The sequence below is a fragment of the Neopelma chrysocephalum genome, unplaced genomic scaffold (genome assembly GCF_003984885.1).
Source record: "Neopelma chrysocephalum unplaced genomic scaffold, ASM398488v2 Primary Assembly neopelma1_361, whole genome shotgun sequence".
NCBI classification, from domain to species: Eukaryota; Metazoa; Chordata; class Aves; order Passeriformes; family Pipridae; genus Neopelma; species Neopelma chrysocephalum.
In genome coordinates this window covers 220,315-233,501 of record NW_020898025.1, presented here as the reverse complement: position 1 = coordinate 233,501, position 13,187 = coordinate 220,315, and the positions used below count along the sequence as shown (strand labels likewise).

At 41.9% G+C, this 13,187-nt stretch overlaps 1 protein-coding gene across 5 annotated transcripts; it reads left to right on the top strand.

The window, feature by feature from the left end:
* The first annotated feature begins 2,421 nt into the window (after positions 1 to 2,421).
* Positions 2,422 to 12,937, top strand: SRSF10 (serine and arginine rich splicing factor 10). 5 transcript variants are annotated; one of them, XM_027705887.1, is made up of 7 exons: positions 2,422 to 2,604; positions 4,571 to 4,675; positions 6,348 to 6,451; positions 7,908 to 8,070; positions 8,365 to 8,418; positions 8,596 to 8,697; positions 11,723 to 12,937. In XM_027705887.1, the coding sequence occupies exons 1-7, from the start codon at positions 2,540 to 2,542 to the stop codon at positions 11,739 to 11,741; spliced, it is 612 nt and encodes a 203-aa protein (XP_027561688.1). In that variant the 5' UTR covers positions 2,422 to 2,539; the 3' UTR covers positions 11,742 to 12,937. The 5 variants fall into 5 exon arrangements, with proteins under 5 accessions (XP_027561688.1, XP_027561686.1, XP_027561690.1 ...); XM_027705885.1 differs by lacking the exon at positions 11,723 to 12,937 and having other exon boundaries at positions 8,596 to 10,781; XM_027705889.1 differs by lacking the exon at positions 8,596 to 8,697 and having other exon boundaries at positions 2,428 to 2,604; positions 8,368 to 8,418.
* The last annotated feature ends 250 nt before the right edge of the window (positions 12,938 to 13,187 follow it).

Below are 13,187 nucleotides of genomic sequence, written 5' to 3'. Positions count from 1 at the left end.
GTATTCTTATTCTGGGATAAGGCTGCTCTCATGGGGAGTGTTACTGGCATAAAGGATCATTGTGTTCATTTTGCTTCCCAGGCAGTTCTAATGCTAAGCAGACTTCTGCAGCCAGAATTAAATTCCATGGGAGAGTTGCACAGAAATAAGATCAACAGCACAGAAATCAAGGCTGGTAAAATTCAGGGAGGAGGAGGAGGAGGAGGAGGCTGCTTTAAAGCACCAGTGCTGCAAAAAGCCATCCAAGAGCTCGCCACCATTGTTTGGGAGTTGCTGGGTAACTGCTGCAAACTACACCCTGAAACCAAACACACAACGTGGTTTTCCAACAGTAACTTCACAGAACACTGATCAAATGCTGTGTCTATAAATTATAGGATAGAAAATACAAGACACTTTGGGTTGATTTCTAAACCAATGCAGAGATCATTCATTACTCATTTAAAGCTTGTTACAGTACAACAGGGATTTGCTTTGATGACATTAAAGCAAAATGTGTATATATGTGTTTGCTTTGAAAAGAAACATGAAAGTGTTATTTTGGTTCAGTACCTACCTAAATATTCCCAGCACGCTTGGCACGTTCTGCCTGGCAAACTCAACATCTATTCAACCTCAATCAATGACAACTGGAACACAGAGGTGATTTATCAAGTTATAGATTGTAGATACCACACGCTAAAAACAAACTAATCCTGTATAGAACTTTAACTGATATTAACCCATTTTAATTTGAAACTACTAAAAATTCAGAGACCCCCATCTCTTTTCTGCAGAGTCCTGAACAGACCACTGAGTGTACAACCACCATAAACTCCTTTTTTGGTTTTTTTGGAAGAGTTGTGTATATAGCTGACACACATCTCCTGTGTGTGTGACTGAACTTCATCTGTCATTCAAAAACTGTAAAACCCGTGCAATTCTGAGCGTGAGATTGCCAGGATATGAACAGCAATGTCCACCCACCAGTTTTCATTCATGAATATTAAAGAAAAAAGTGAAAATCCACTAGTGGCAGACATCAGGGCTGAAACAACTCCAAGTCTTTCAGTCCCCAGCAGCAGTTTGATGAAAATCCCTCACATGAAATGCAAACACACTTCATTGAACCCTTCATCAAATCCTGTGAGAGTTTGGTCACAGATCTGCCATTTCTCCTCCTGTACGTGGTGAGTCACACGAGGGTGGTAAGAAATAAGATCTGATTTCAGCACAGTTGCTGTCTTTATTAGTTTCTTCCTTATCTTGGGAGTTCTGCCAGATGTCCTTGTGGCCCATAAATTCAGCATTCCTTGTGTCCACTATCACTGGTACATCCTCCTCCCCAAGCTCTGTTAACCTCCCCCTAGGTCTGAGATCACTGAAGTACATCCAGCCCTAAACCTTAACAAGGCAATTCTGCCAACAAGGAATTTGGTTTTTTGACACATGGAGCTTGTTGGCTGCTCTGTTTCAGATTAAATCTCCCTTTTTGCTGATTAGGCATGAAAAGTATATGAAGACCAAACATCAAAGAACATCCCTTTCTAAGAAAATTTTTACATATTACAGAATCACAGAATTAACTAGGTTGGAAAAGACCTCTGAGATCATGGAGTCCAACCTTTGACCTAACACCACCTTACCTACTAGACCACGACACTGAGTGCCACATCCAGCCTCTTCTTAAACAAGTCGAGGGATGGTGAATCCTCCACCTAGATGGGCAGCCCATTCCAATGTCTGATGACTCTCCCTGCAAAGAATTTCTTCTACATTTTGCAACAGTACGATAAAAACTCCCGGGGCTCACTGTGGGTAATGAGGGCCAGAGAACTGCAATCCTTTGCGCTGCGTGAAGTGGCTCAAGGGGAGCTCGAGTGGCTCAAGAGTGAGGGAAGAGGGCTGTAGGTTGAAGCCGTCTCAGTTTGTGGTGCAGGAGTACACAGGAGGACATATTACAGGAGCACACAGGAGTGCACAGGAGTCCACAGAGGAGTATACAGAGTACATATATTACAGGAGCACCACAGAGCACACAGGAGTACACATGAGTGCACAGCAGTACACAGAAGCACACAGGAGTACATATGAGCGCACAGGAGGGGGGCCGTGGCGCCCTGAGGCAGCTGCGGAGCCCCCTCTCCCCTCACGGGTGGGCTCCGCCGCCATCTTGCCCTCAGCTCCCACCTCTCCTCCTTTTCGGCGGGAAATGCGAGCGCTCGCGGCCCGGCGCGCGGGGAGCGGACCGCGCACGCGCAGCGCGCGCCGAGGCGCGGGACCGCGCGCTCCCGCCCGTGGCGAAGGGGGGGAGATCGAGTTCTGCGCATGCGCGGAGCGGCCCACACCGAGGGAGAGGGGGCAGGTTTTGGCGCCGCGCTCCGCTCTCGCCGGAAGCCCCCGCGCGCGCGGGAAGTCTCGCGAGAGGCGGCGCGCGGGCGGGCGGGCGGTGCAGCTCCCCTCAGTTCGCCTCAGCCGCTCCCGCCGCGCCCGGGCCGCGCCGCCCTCCCTCCTTCCCTCCTTCCTTCCTTCCTTCCTCCCCCTCACCGCCGACGCCGACATGTCCCGCTACCTGCGGCCCCCCAACACCTCGCTCTTCGTGCGGAACGTGGCCGACGACACCCGGTGAGTGGGGGCGGAGCGGGGGCTCGCGCAGGCTTTGGCGGGCTCGCTAGGCCGCGCGCGCAGGGGTCCCCCCGCGGCGAGCCCGGCCCGCTCGCTCTCTCCCCCCGCATTCCTGTCTCCCTCCCTCCTCTCTCCCTGCCGTCCATTTCGCTGCGCTCCTCGCGGTGCTGCCCGCTCCCCGCCTTCTCCACGAGGATCCCGTTTTCCCAAACAGCGCCTTCCAGAACAAAGCTGGGCCGCGAGAAAGTGGAGACTCCCGCACCCGCCGCTGAGCGGGAGATTCCAGGCGGGATGTTGCCCCGCTGAAGCTGAGAATGCTCTTCTTGAAAAGGCAGCGTTGTAGTTAGATTGTGGGGAAATAGCGCGTTTATGCCCCAAAATGCCTGGCGTGGCCGGTTCCGTTAGTGCGGGAACCGCGGGCGGTTCAGGTGGAATGTTCCTGCGTTAAATGCCCAGGACGGAGCGGGGGAAGCGGCGCTTGTTCTCCGTTATAACCGCGTTGTAGCGAGACCCCGTGAGGACTAAGAACGTGCGGTGAGAGAACTCCTCACGGGGAATTAAAATAATCTCGAAGTGCGTATCACACGGGATCTTATTTAGGTGTTTTCAGTAAGCTGCTAGTTATCTCCATTCCTCTTTTGCAGTTTATCGTGTTCCTTTAGCGTTGTCAGTTGTGGGACACTTATAGAGCATTTTGGTGCGGAGTGCCCGTGTCAGAGCACTCCCGTGTTGTTGATTTTTTGTAGAATTTTTATAGAAGTCCCTTGGGAGACGTAATTTTACAAAATGCAAGTTTTCCAACTCTCTGCCTGGACGACTTGTATCAAAGTTGCTCAGCAAATAACAGCAGCGTGGGCACGGTGGAATGGAATGAATAAGGAACCTTGTGATCAAAAGTGTAAATAGCTTCAAAATAAACTTTTTTTCTTTTTTTTTTTGCATGAATTTTCTCATTCCAGTCGTTTAATTTACTGTAAGAACAGTTGAAGAGGGCGATTACTTCCAAATTCTTTAAAATGATGTGGATCCTGTTGAGGCTTCACCATAAGCTTGTGATTATGTAGCTCAGTGTTCCTGGAGGTGGTTTCATTGTGAGATCTCAGTGCTGGTTGTTGTAGTTCCCTTCTGCCAGCACTGACTATGTGGAGATTTGTTTCGCAACTGATGAGAAAGAGAAATGTAAAAATACTAAAAAACCATTAGTAACTCCCTAAACCCTCTAAATATGGTATTATATTAGTCTTTCTCATACAGGTTTTTGTCCTCAAATGTCACAAAAATACATGTAAAGAAGCTGATGTGATTAAGAAACTTCTCTGTTGAGGACAGAGTGGTTGTTCCAGGGATAGTTGCACTTGGACGGTTTTGTCCCAGATCTCTAAAGCCAATTCCTTGGAAAAACTGTCCTGAGGGCATGAGTAGTTGCTCACTCGAGATCTGTTCTATTTGATGTGGTTGTAAGTATTGATTATTCTATGCAAATGAGTTTGGGTGACTGGTTTATTCTTGTAATGTTTATTTGGATCTTATAATTGATGTTTGGGTGTTGCAAAATGACTGTTGAGCTACGTGAGGTACTTGAATAATAATAATTCTTAACAGTCCTTTTTTTTCCGCTTTCTGCCAACCTTTGCTGGTACCTCCTGCTTTGAATTAACTGATGTGCATCACTCCTCAGTTGATACTTTTTCTTTGAGTTATGCTGGAGGCTGGTTTCCAACTGCCAGGGTATATCTTGAGCATCCTGAGTCTTGGGTGATTCAGAGAATCCCAGTGTTCTCCCAACACTGAATTGCTCAAACACTTTTTTTCCCCTCCCAAAATGTTTTGCTACTTTCCTCCTCTCCCAACTGCCAAAAATCAGAGTTGGTCATATTGATTTTATTTTTATTTTTTTAAATTTGGTGGATGTTTCATAACACTTTAAACAGTGGAAAAACCATATAAGCTGTTTGTGATGTTCCAGGTCTGAAGATTTGCGCCGTGAATTTGGTCGTTATGGGCCTATAGTTGATGTTTACGTTCCACTTGACTTCTACACTCGCCGTCCCAGAGGATTTGCTTATGTTCAATATCCTTTCTTCAGATGGCTCATTAGTGAGGGGTGTTGAAGTTTGAAATTCAAGTTTGTGTAAGAGGTAACCAATCTAAATGAAAAAGCAGTTTACTTTTGTGTTGTATCTAATAAGTGTCTTACTTATGTCGTGGTGTTTCGTTATTTTTGAAGATTAACTTCTCTCAATTGTTCTTTGCCTTTTTTGCAAAACTTAAATCAAGTCCAGTAATATAAAAGCTTGCTTATGTCACTGAAATTAATATTATATGATTTAAATGCAAATTTATCACTGACTCAAAATTGTCTGCCACGTTTTAATTATCGCTGGTGTGTAAGTAAAGTTGTGCTTAGCAAAATGTGGCTGGTATTCCAATATACTATATTGTTAATTTAACAAATGGAAACTGGAATCACTTGATCAAAATCAGATTGTATAAAAAATTAGGTGAACTTCTTTCTTTAATATTGTCCCCTAATTTGCTGTCCTCTGTTGTTGCCTCAGAATGTAAAGCTGTACAGTAATGGCGACCCCAAAGAGAAAGCATGAAAGAACCTTTAGAGTAGAGTTCAACAATTAAGGCAAGTAGACAAGCCAAAGACCTCTTAAGGATCAGGCTTGAAGAGAAGGGAGAGTTTGGGAAAAGAAAAAATAAAGAAAAGCTGGAAGAAGGACAAGCCATAATGGGAGACAAAGCTTCGCTTTATCTACAAAAGGGGGAAAAGGTTGTTTTTCAAAGTAAAAGATAAAGCCATCTGTCATTTTTGGCCAAGCATCTCATGACAAGTCCTTCTGACAAGCACTTAAAGAGTTAAAGGTCAAGATGAAGTTGAATGGTGGCCAAGATTAAAGGAGTCATACCTGATGTATCCTACAGAATAACAGTTTTTCTTCTGTCTGTCATGTAAGCAGTAATTTGATGAATTATTCTGGTTTAGTCCATTGACAAAACCTGTAATATTTCTCTTGTGAGTGCTCCTGTAACTGTGGTCTGAATGAAATCGGGTTTATCGAGGGAGATGCTCCAGCAGGGCAGTTTATCTTCTGCAGAGCTGATGCTGCTGAGAACTGAGTTGCCTCGAGGAGAAGGGAACCCGTTGTTTTGGGTCCCGTAGCTGGAGCAGGTGAAAATTCCAGCCTGAAAATGAATGTGTGACCCTGCACGTTGGCCCTGACTGACAGTGCAGGGCTGGCAGGGTCTGCTCTTACCTCAGCCTGGGCAAGGTCTGTACACACATAAATTTAAAACCACTTTGGTAAAGCTTTATCCCAGTTCTAACGTTGATATTTACTGTTGGTACGTCCAACATAATTTAGGAATAGGCTTTAATTTTAATAAACTCAGTGCAGTGGAGAGAACTAAATGACTATTAATAAGTGTATTTGGAAAAGGATACCTTTATTTTCATTACATAAGTACAAGTGGGAGAAGAGAAAAGTTAGAGTATCACATAGCAACTGCTTGCTGATGGATAAGTTCATGGTCATATTATGAGAGTTTAATTTTATTACAGGAGTTCTCAGCTGGTGGTTAATTAAAAAAAATAATTCACTAGTGCGTAGCGTAGCATGACAAAAGAACTTGAAAAAAAGCCGCCTGTGAAATTAGAAAATAACTGATTTTTATTTTTATTTTAAATACCAAATGTGTAAACTGCTCAAATTCCCAAGTACCTTAACACTCCCCACATTCGAAGATGTCCGTGATGCAGAGGATGCTCTCCATAATTTGGATCGAAAGTGGATTTGTGGAAGGCAAATAGAAATCCAGTTTGCACAGGGGGATCGGAAGAGTAAGTGCCTTGTGTTTCATCACACTGTGATTTTACCCTTAATTTTAGCACCAGGCAGCATTACATGTGTTACTGGTTGTTCTGATATGTTCTGACTTGTATATAAATAGCACGTGGATGTTTTTGCTTTTTATCCAGTAACTGTTAATGACTCGTTTTAGTTATAAACAGATAACTAAGTGCAACAGTCACTTACCACAGTCATTCTGTGCAGTTCTCTGTGATTTCCAGGATTCAGGTAATGTGTTCATTTCCATTTGGTTTCAGGATAAAAGTAAATTTCAAGGTTATCTCAGTTCAACATGGAACAGAATCCTACTTTTCTGAACAGATAACTGTAAAGAGAACTTAGGTCTTCTAAATCTGTTTTTTGTGTACATAGTCTTAATTTGCAGGGAGGTACAGATATTATGTAAAACTAAAACATGCTCTTGGTAAACCTGGCACAAACCTGCTGATCTAAATAAACCAGGACTGTAATACTTGTGTGGTGCTTGAGAATAAAAGTACCTTAAAGATCTTTAGTTACAGCTCTCAGAGAAACAACCTGACTGTCCAGTTTTCCCTCAGATACACACAATTAACTTTATTGAAGTCAATGGAAATTTTACACTCTAAAGGACAAGTTTCTGTCCTGTGTATAAACACTGGGATTTCTAATAAGCTTCTGAACAACATTAACTAAATCTCCCTTAGTGTTGTAAGCAGCAGCACTTAAGCATAAAAATTAAAGGCATTTAGTACAGTGGTTGTTACAGTGTGGGATGTTTAAAATACTTAGAGCATGGTCTTTGGGTTTGAATGAGAGTGGGATTTGATACGAAGAAAAGAGAGCTGTGCTGTTTAGAGGAAATACAATGGAACACTAATAAGTTCATTCATTCTTAATTACTTTAATAACTAAGCTACAGATTGAATGTGCATTGTTTTACTGGGGGGTCCTTTTGGAATCAAACTTCTCTTTGTGTGGCATCCACTGATGCCTCCATATAAGCTGGCTTTTAATCATTAAAGAAAGCTGTGGATCAGGTGTGATGCCTGGTGCTGTGTAATCAGGAAAATGAGTGTTTAATTAATTCCCTGTTAGCTTTCACTCATTGGGTAAATTCAGGAATGTTAGAATGTCTCAGTCATGGGTTTGACCTGAGATACCAGTTTCCAGCTGGCCTGAAATCACCTCTGCCAGTTCTGTGTTCTGGTTTTATGGAGCATTAGTCCTTTCTTACTGTTTTTGAGGGGGGGGTTGTTTGTTTTTTTTCTAGATTTATAATGCCCACGAGGCTACATTAATTTTTGTCCAGTGGTTAAAGCAGCATGAAGTGGCCTCTCGTGTCCTTTCGTAAACATCTCTGATAGAATCACAAATGAGCGTTTGCTAAACACCAGATATATGGATTAGTCACTAAGGGGGAAACTAGGGCATCTTTTTCAACTTCAATATTGCTATTTTTTACAGCACCAAATCAAATGAAAGCCAAGGAAGGGAGAAACCTGTACAGTTCCTCTCGTTACGATGACTATGACAGATACAGGCGATCCCGGAGTCGGAGTTACGAGAGGAGACGGTCTAGGAGTCGTTCCTTTGATTACAGCTATAGAAGATCCTATAGTCCCAGAAAGTAAGTGTGTAGTGTGTGTTTGGCCTCAGCTGCACAGCAGCCTGCTGGAGGAGAAACACCACATTGACTGTTTAATTGTTATAAAATTGTGAATAATCCTTTTCTGGCGTGGGAGTAACCTGTGGGAGTTGCATATCTTGCATGCTGCATCAGATCAGAGGCAGTGAATGAAATGGCTCTGTGCTTCATGGGAGAATAATTTCAAAATGCACAGCTTGAAAATTAATTTATGAAGCATTTGTGTATCTGCATAGGTATTTGTCACCGTTTACTTTTTCTGATGTACCTTTTTAGCAGTAGACCTACGGGGAGACCTCGTCGTAGCAGAAGCCATTCGGACAATGATAGGTAAAACACTTTTTACACCCTTTGAATTGAAAGCTAGATCACTGTATTCCTTTAACTATAGGTTTAAAAAAAAAAAAAAGTTTCTCCTGCAAAAACGGTAAACAATTTTTGATGTACTAGATGTGTAAGAATAGTGTTTTTACATTCAAATCTCCTCTCTCCCCTTTATTCTGATAGGTTCAAACACCGCAATCGATCTTTTTCAAGATCTAAGTCCAATTCAAGATCACGATCCAAGTCACAGCCCAAGAAAGAAATGAAGGCTAAATCACGGTCTAGGTCTGCATCTCACACCAAATCTAGAGGCACCTCTAAAACAGATTCTAAAACACACTATAAGTCCAGCTCAAGATATGAGAAGGAGTCGAGAAAAAAAGAACCAGCTAGATCCAAATCCCAGTCAAGATCACATTCTAGATCTAGGTCAAAATCCAGATCGAGGTCTTGGACTAGTCCCAAGTCCAGTGGCCACTAACAGTGTATCCATGTTGGTTTAGGCATGTAAGATTCATTTACACACAGTTCAGTTTACTTAAATTATCAGGAATATGATGTTGCAACAGTGCTAAAAAATATTTTCTTTGTCAGTTTTCCCTGTAGCCGACAATGGTTAAAATTAAAACAGTGTTGAGAAGCCACAGAGAGAGAAAGGGAGAGAGAGAGAGGGAGAGAGAATGTCCACTTGGTTACATGTCATGGGCAGCTACTGATTTGGTTGTGGTGTCTCTATGTATATTTTTGTAAAGATTTGCATTTTTAATGCTTAGATATTGGTGATGAGTCGATTGATCGTAACTTGCAACATTGTCCTTTTACAAATGTCACACCCATAGAGAAATTGGTACCAGTTTGTGCTGAGCAGTTAAACCAACTGTTTAACTGGTTCTTTTGACGCTAAACTTTGTGAGAGAACAGAAAACTGGACAGTTGTAGTGCAACACTGGCTGCTGGGAAATCAGCCTGGCAGTTTGTTCCCGTGGCTCCGGGGCAGGTTTCGGTGTTCTCCGTGCCCACCAGCACCAGTAGGGTGGTAACTGGAGCCCTTTGGAGAGATATTTTGGAGATTTCTCTTTAACCCTGGAGAGATGGTACTGACATTGCATGTACAACAAGGGGAGAGAGTTGGACTGTGCAGTGTCGTGACGTGTCGGGACAGAGGCTTCACTGCCTTTGGCCCGGCTGCTACTAAAGGTGTGAGGAGGGGGGAGAAAAACCCACCTTGAAATGGAAAATCAAATTCAGATTTCAGCAAACGGCAGAGCAACTGAATATTAGGTTGTATGTACATTTTATGCAGTTTTTGTATCTATTCTAAATTTTAGTGAGCAGTTAACCATAAAATTGCTTAGTTTTCCTGCTGTTAGATACAAGTAGATTGTTTCGAGTTGTGTGTGTACAGTATATAAGAACTAAACTTTTATGCCAATGACTCCTGTGGTTAGTTGGTGTATTCATAGGTATCAAACCGTAGCCATCTCTCTTCCTGGGTAACCAGGCTTGCTTTTACACAGCAAAAAGCAGTTGGTCAAGCAAGTCTGAATCACTCCTTCCTCAGAATTGATAGTGGTTTGGTTACAAGATTTTGGTTTACTTCAGAACAAACGTTTGGAGTTGGATATGAACAAGAGCTGCATCTCTAGCTATGTAGTTTATCACTAATACAGTATATTTAGAAAAATGAATGTGAAAAATAACAAACCCAGTGTGTAATCTCACCAGTATTTCTCTAGAAGGCAAGATCCTTTGTTATGGAAATGGCTTTTGGCGTTTTTTTTTTTTTCTATTTACTTTCAAAAGCCAGCATCAAACATTTAGTGTTCCTCACTGTCTGATGTCGTAGCATATAAAGACATTGATTTCCAAAAGTTCCTTTTTAGAGAAATGTTTTAGGGTTTGGGTTTAGTGTTTCAGCAGGGCCTTTAAAAAAGTGCAGATGGCTTTGGAGTATTTGGAACGTGCTTTAGGGGTTTGATCGTAGAATCTTTGTACGTTTGATAGTATTTCTAACTTTTTATTTACTGTTTGCAGTTAATGTTCATGTTCTGCTATGCAATCATTTATATGCACGTTCCTTTAATTTTGTAGACTTTCCTGGATGTATAGTTTAAAAACAGCAAAAAGTCTATTTAAAACTGTAGCAGTAGCGTGCAGCTCTAGCAGAGGAAAGTTGTGGGATTAAACTTTGTATTTCCTTTCTTATAGAGGCTTCTAAAAAGGTATTTTTATATGTTCTTTTTAACAAATATTGTGTACTACCTTTAAAACATCGATGTTTTGATCAAAATAACTACAGACCCAGCTTATTTTCTGCTTGCTGTAAATTTAGCAAACATGCTGTAATAAAAAAATGAAGGAAATACTGATCCACTGGAATTATTGTAGCTTTAGAATTTGACTCCAAAGCATGGTTAGGAATAGAGCTATGCACCCCTTATGGAGTAAAATCCTTCCTATGGTATTTCAGTAAAGGCAGGAATTTATCATTTAATATCTGAATAAATGTCATTTCACATTTTTAAAGGGGTACGAGACAAAATGAGAATGATAAGCATAAGTTTTAGTCTAATATATTGAACTGTATTTACCATTAACTGTCATTATTGTGGATGAACTTGTCCTATGGTTATAATTCAGATATTATTAGCCGGGTTATGAACTACATAAAAGCAACAACTGAAGGTGCTAATAGAATCAAATTTATAGTGTCACCTTATCAATTTATAGTTGCCATATCAAAACTGGCGCCAGCAGTGGTTCTGTGGGAGGTGACAAAGCTTTGCTGGTGACATTCAGAGATGGAGCTGCCTCCTGGCACTGCAGGAGGTTCTACCACTCAAAGAAAAAAAACGCTCTGTAAAGCACTTAATTAGTTTGATACACTCTTACACTGTGTAAGCTGAGCTGTGAATTATCCTGCAGCTTTCTGCTTGTAAGAGCAGAACTCCCCACCCTTTTCAGCTTTATCTGTGTGGTCTTCATGACTAAATCCTGTTTAAAAGGGGTCTTCATGACTGTGGTGGGGTTTGTTTCTGTCAGGGACCTGCAAGGTCGTTTATGCTCACGTTGGTCCAGCTGGGATTAGAGCTGGATCAGTGGGAGGAGAACATCTCTGAGCCCAGGCTGAGTGATTTGAGACTGCAGAATAACAGTAACTATTTACTATTGTGTCAGCATGTCCTTATATTGTGTGCCTCAACATTTATGTATAGCACAGTTTAATTTTTTTTTTTGTTTTGAAAATCCAGTTCATTGCAAGTATAATGTAGTGTCTGCCAGTTCTGATGGTTCTTTCTTTCTCTCCCAGAGGTAGGACTAAACTTTGACTTGACTTGTGTATATGAACAAGCCAGAAAAGCCGAACACAAACCCACGATGTTTCAAGAGTGCATGAATAAAGATGTTGTCCTAGTTCTTGCTCCCATGGAAAAATTGTGAAGAAGCTGTTCTGTGGGCCTTTCAGTTGGGGACGAGTTAGCAGGATGTGGCCAAAAGGGCAGGGAATGTTTATGCATTCATGCAAGTCAAGCCACAGCCCATCTAGATAACATCTCCCTTCCTTGATGCAGGTATCCTAGTCCTGCCCTAAAAAAAGCAGGAGCCTGTCTTGTGCAAGCTTCCTGCAGGTTATGCACAGCTGGAATGCAAGAACATTGCAGGCTACAAAAGATCATGTCTAGGCATCTTTCTTTTGGAGTCTCAAGAACGGTGGGAATTGCGTTTTTTTTTTCTGTGGTAAACTAGATTTTTGTCATTCCTGCGAAATTTGTAGAATTGAAGTAGTGTGTAAAAAACCAATAATATTCTGCTGAAATAATGGCTGTGCTCTAAAGTATCTGCAGCAAATCGATGGGTGGCAGCAGTCATAGAAGGCTCTATTGGAACTTCTTTTTCACCTTAAGTCCATGCACCCAACTGGTAATTAAAACTCTTCAATTTAGTGGTTAAGTAGCTGGGTGTTTAATTAGGGACTCTTGATAGACTGGTCTCTGAAAGCTCAATGTTATCCTTTCTATGTCTTTTCAAGATGTTTAATGTACAGTATCATGGTTTTATTGGAAGTGGAATTTTTCCGTTTAAATGTTACTTTGAGCTCTCTGCTCGGACAGAGCTTTTTTTCCTGACTGTTCAGTCTGGGGGCACAGCCCGGAGTGCTCAGAGAAGGGCAGTGGAGCCCTCAGTGCTGCCGGGTTTGCCAGGGCTGGTGCAGACCAACATTCTGAAATACAAAGGGATAAATTGACACATTTTTAGGACATAATCACCCATTGAGAATTGCTGGTTTTCTCCATTTATCTTGTAACTTGCTTAAAAAAGTCTGTAGTCCATTGCTATAATATTTGTCTAAAGATGCTCTTGCTGATGAGACTATTGTAGGAAGGGAAGACTCTGTACCCTGTAGTGTGTTTGATCAAAGATGCTGATGTTTTATTCATCCACATCCTTTCTTCTTGAGTTTTGTGTTCCATCTGTGCAAATAACCCTGTGAATTGGGAATAAAATGTACAAGTTTTGACTATAACTTGAGAGCACCTTCTGACTTAATTAATTAGCCTGTGGGAGATGGAGCCCCAGTGTCGCCAGGTTCTGGTTCTGTGAAGAATGTTAATTAGTGTTAATTTTCAAGCCCTGTGTTCCCAAACCTCTGGAAGGGCATGAAGGAAAAGGCTGCAGTTAAGAAACCTTCTTTGTGAAGGGAGCTGCCAAAATGATGTCATCCCACTTTCCCATTTCCATCTGAAAACAAATAGATGCTTTTAGGGGGTAAAAAA